The sequence below is a fragment of the Gadus chalcogrammus genome, unplaced genomic scaffold (assembly GCF_026213295.1).
Source record: "Gadus chalcogrammus isolate NIFS_2021 unplaced genomic scaffold, NIFS_Gcha_1.0 GACHA040, whole genome shotgun sequence".
Taxonomy (NCBI): domain Eukaryota; kingdom Metazoa; phylum Chordata; class Actinopteri; order Gadiformes; family Gadidae; genus Gadus; species Gadus chalcogrammus.
Genome location: NW_026613475.1, coordinates 112,251 through 117,136, shown reverse-complemented (window position 1 = coordinate 117,136; position 4,886 = coordinate 112,251). Strand labels below are relative to the sequence as shown.

Sequence of the window (4,886 nt, the reverse complement as noted above, 5' to 3'; positions counted from 1 at the left end):
TCCCTCGGCTCAATTTCCCCAATAATTCTGTGTTCCCGCCGCTGCTGAAGAGATGAGTCACTCAATATGTGACCCAGATCTCTGGAATGGGAGCGGTGGTTTGTGGGTAATGCATGGCAGGCTGACAGCTGCTTCTCTCAATCTTCTCTGCCTCCGTGTGCGTAACTGAGCGTTCGCTTGCGGGGAGGAGAGGCAGAATATGAAATGGCCGCCGTCTCCACCCACATGAGGACCCCTGTCTCCATGGCAACACCAGCTGCTGAGGAAAAAAAACTAGAAGAAAACCCGCAGGTACGAGAGGGGGGTGACTGAGAAGGAGGAAAGCCGTCCACGATGGGAGGGTCTTCATAATGGGGGGGATAGCTCCTCAATTAGCTGCTGCTGGGGGGGTGAAGGTTGTGATGAGGCAGAGCTCAAGAGGAGTAGTACGGGGGGGGGGGGGGGAAGAGAGAGAGAGACGGAGAGAGGGACAGAATCTGTGTGGATGAAGCCAACCTTTCTCCCTAATCTTTCTCCTGCCTTTCAGCACGTTAGGAGAGCTGCTCTTCCCTCACTGCAAATGTAATCACTGAATCTCCCATGTCTTATCAGCCCAGACCCCCAGCAGCAGTCTGTCACCAGCCTGCCAGGTCGTCCTAGGGAGAGATATCACAGTAGATCCTCGTAAAGCAGAGAGAGAAGCAGGAGAGAACGGCGGGGCTGTAGAGACTCATTAAGAACGCACACACACTCTGATGTGTGTGTGTCTACGGTCCCTGTAGACACACACACCTCAGAGTGTGTGTGTGTCTACGGTCCCTGTAGACACACACACCTCAGAGTGTGAGTCTACAGGGACCCTAGACCCCTGGGGACGCACGCGGAGGACTTCAATGTGCACCCAAGCAGAAACACACACAAACACACACTCATGTTTATGCAACAACAACTTCTCAACCACTTATTTCTTTGTGCCAAGATTGTGAGGATTGTGAGCTGTATGGTGTGTGGATGTGTGTGTACGATGTGTGTGGATGTGTGTGTACGGTGTGTGTGTGTGGATGTGTGTGTACGGTGTGTGTGTGGAGGTGTGTGTGTACGGTGTGTGTGTGTGTGTGGATGTGTGTGTACGGTGTGTGTGTGTGTGTGGATGTGTGTGTACGGTGTGTGTGGATGTGTGCGTACGATGTGTGTGGATGTGTGTGTACGGTGTGTGTGGATGTGTGTGTACGGTGTGTGTGTGTGTGGATGTGTGTGTACGGTGTGTGTGGATGTGTGTGTACGATGTGTGTGGATGTGTGTGTACGGTGTGTATGTGTGGATGTGTGTGTACGGTGTGTGTGTGGATGTGTGTGTACGGTGTGTGTGGATGTGTGTGTACGATGTGTGTGGATGTGTGTGTACGGTGTGTGTGTGTGTGTGTGGATGTGTGTGTACGGTGTGTGTGTGGATGTGTGTGTACGGTGTGTGTGGATGTGTGTGTACGGTGTGTGTGTGGATGTGTGTGTACGATGTGTGTGGATGTGTGTGTACGGTGTGTGTGTGGATGTGTGTGTACGGTGTGTGTGTGTGGATGTGTGTGTACGGTGTACGATGTGTGTGGATGTGTGTGTACGTGTGTGTGTGTGTGGATGTGTGTGTACGATGTGTGTGGATGTGTGTGTACGTGTGTGTGTGTGGATGTGTGTGTACGGTGTGTGTGTGTGTGTGTGGATGTGTGTGTACGGTGTGTGTGTGTGTGTGTGTGTGGATGTGTGTGTACGGTGTGTGTGGATGTGTGTGTACGATGTGTGTGGATGTGTGTGTGCGGTGTGTGTGTGTGTGGATGTGTGTGTACGGTGTGTGTGTGGATGTGTGTGTACGGTGTGTGTGGATGTGTGTGTACGGTGTGTGTGTGGATGTGTGTGTACGGTGTGTGTGGATGTGTGTGTACGATGTGTGTGGATGTGTGTGTACGGTGTGTGTGTGTGTGTGTGGATGTGTGTGTACGGTGTGTGTGTGTGTGGATGTGTGTGTACGGTGTGTGTGGATGTGTGTGTACGGTGTGTGTGTGTGGATGTGTGTGTACGGTGTGTGTGGATGTGTGTGTACGATGTGTGTGGATGTGTGTGTACGGTGTGTGTGGATGTGTGTGTACGGTGTGTGTGGATGTGTGTGTACGGTGTGTGTGTGGATGTGTGTGTACGGTGTGTGTGGATGTGTGTGTACGATGTGTGTGGATGTGTGTGTACGGTGTGTGTGTGGATGTGTGTGTACGGTGTGTGTGTGTGTGGAGGTGTGTGTGTGTGGATGTGTGTGTACGGTGTGTGTGGATGTGTGTGTACGGTGTGTGTGGATGTGTGTGTACGGTGTGTGTGTGGATGTGTGTGTACGGTGTGTGTGGATGTGTGTGTACGGTGTGTGTGTGGATGTGTGTGTACGGTGTGTGTGTGGATGTGTGTGTACGGTGTGTGTGTGGATGTGTGTGTACGGTGTGTGTGTGTGGATGTGTGTGTACGGTGTGTGTACGGTGTGTGTGTGTGGATGTGTGTGTACGGTGTGTGTGTGTGTGTGTGGATGTGGATGTGTGTGTACGGTGTGTGTGTGGATGTGTGTTTGCGGATGTCTGGTCCAAGCCCCTCCCCCACTAAGCCCCTCCCCCACTAAGCCCCTCCCCCACTAAGCCCCTCCCACAGTGCGTGGACAGAGGTCCGCCCCCTCTAGCTGTACACACTAACGGGGGGATGTGGTCATGTGGCGCATCATGTGGCGCACCCCCCCCGCATCATTTAATCAACCCCTTTCATCTAACGAGTTAAACGTCTCATTAGGAAGATAACCAATTATCCTGGGCTGCAGCATGTGAGCCCTGGAGGAGAGACGAGGCATCAGGAGAACGTTCAGCACGGGGGACGACACCAGCAGCAGGTTAAGAGGGGTCAGAGGTCGCGAGGCTAGGGGTCCCCACCACAGACGACGACGGGGGGGGGGGGTGGGGGGGAACACGAGGGGTCCAATAACAGAACGGCCCGGGGGGACGCCGCTGAGAGGAGGAGCTCCAGGAACCACTTCCTGTGGACGGACCACCAGCTCCTCGAGGCGCCACCCAGAGGCTCACACCACCCGACCGTTCACTGCACCACCCAGAGGCTCACACCACCCGACAGTTCACTGCACCACCCAGAGGCTCACACCACCCGACCGTTCACTGCACCACCCAGAGGCTCACACCACCCGACAGTTCACTGCACCACCCAGAGGCTCACACCACCCGACAGTTCACTGCACCACCCAGAGGCTCACACTACCCAGAGGCTCACACCACCCGACAGTTCACTGCACCACCCAGAGGCTCACACCACCCGACCGTTCACTGCACCACCCAGAGGCTCACACCACCCGACAGTTCACTGCACCACCCAGAGGCTCACACCACCCGACAGTTCACTGCACCACCCAGAGGCTCACACCACCCGACCGTTCACTGCACCACCCAGAGGCTCACACCACCCGACCGTTCACTGCACCACCCAGAGGCTCACACCACCCAGAGGCTCACACCACCCGACAGTTCACTGCACCACCCAGAGGCTCACACCACCCGACAGTTCACTGCACCACCCAGAGGCTCACACCACCCAACAGTTCACTGCACCACCCGACAGTTCACTGCACCACCCAGAGGCTCACACCACCCGACAGTTCACTGCACCACCCAGTGGGTCACACCACCCAGAGGCTCACACCACCCCCCCCCCCCCCCCCGACAGTTTACTGCAACCCCCGACAGTACGCTGCACCACCCAGACAGAGTTCACCACACCACCCGACTGCTCAACACACCACCCGACTGTTCACCACACCACCCGACTGTTCAACACACCACCCGACTGTTCACCACACCACCCGACTGTTCACTGCACCACCCGACTGTTCAACACACCACCCGACTGTTCTCCACACCACCCGACTGTTCACCACACCACCCGACTGTTCTCCACCCGACTGTTCACCACACCACCCGACTGTTCAACACACCACCCGACTGTTCTCCACATCACCCAGAGGCTCAACACACCACCCGACTGTTCTCCACACCACCCGACTGTTCTCCACACCACCCGACTGTTCTCCACACCACCCACAGGTTCTCCACCCGACTGTTCTCCACACCACCCACAGGTTCTCCACCCGACTGTTCTCCACACCACCAACAGGTTCTCCACCCGACTGTTCTCCACACCACCCAGAGGTTCTCCACCCGACTGTTCTCCACACCACCCGACTGTTCTCCACACCACCCGACTGTTCTCCACACCACCCACAGGTTCTCCACCCGACTGTTCACCACACCACCCGACTGTTCTCCACACCACCCGACTGTTCTCCACACCACCCAGAGGTTCTCCACCCGACTGTTCTCCACACCACCCGACTGTTCTCCACCCGACTGTTCTCCACACCACCCGACTGTTCTCCACACCACCCAGAGGTTCTCCACCCGACTGTTCTCCACACCACCCGACTGTTCTCCACCCGACTGTTCTCCACACCACCCGACTGTTCTCCACACCACCCGACTGTTCTCCACACCACCCAGAGGTTCACATGAGCCTCCACCTGTACAGACGCAGGCTGAGGGTGGGGAAGGGGATCCTCCACCTCCAGCCCCGGGCCAGACAGAGCCCCCCTCCTTCTGCAGCTTTGAGATGCAACCTCCTCTACTGTGATTGGTGGACAGCAGGCCAGCCCTCGTGTGATTGGTGCATGAATCCCTTCCCGCCGTGTCGGACGCGTGTCTGGGGGGCTTCACCATCTAACCCAGGGTTAGGGTTAGGGTTAGGGTTAGGGCTAGGGCTAACCCTAACCCTAACCCAGGAGAGGAAGTGGAACCAGTGCGATGAAGAAGCGAGACGTGTTGTTGTTGT

The 4,886-nt window shown here is 56.3% G+C and overlaps 1 protein-coding gene across 1 annotated transcript; it reads left to right on the top strand.

Moving 5' to 3' along the window:
* Positions 1 to 204: 204 nt before the first annotated feature.
* On the top strand, positions 205 to 4,688 carry LOC130378010 (uncharacterized). Its single transcript, XM_056584951.1, has 2 exons — positions 205 to 291; positions 3,180 to 4,688. Exons 1-2 carry the CDS (start codon positions 205 to 207, stop codon positions 4,686 to 4,688), a joined length of 1,596 nt encoding a protein of 531 aa, XP_056440926.1.
* Positions 4,689 to 4,886: the final 198 nt, after the last annotated feature.

Bases quoted from the DNA above. Each gene is read 5' to 3' on its own strand.
- LOC130378010 (XM_056584951.1), top strand. From the start codon at position 205: ATGGCCGCCGTCTCCACCCACATGAGGACCCCTGTCTCCATGGCAACA. The intron at 292-3,179 runs GTACGAGAGGGG...TGCACCACCCAG, and splicing joins AACTAGAAGAAAACCCGCAG to AGGCTCACACCACCCGACAG.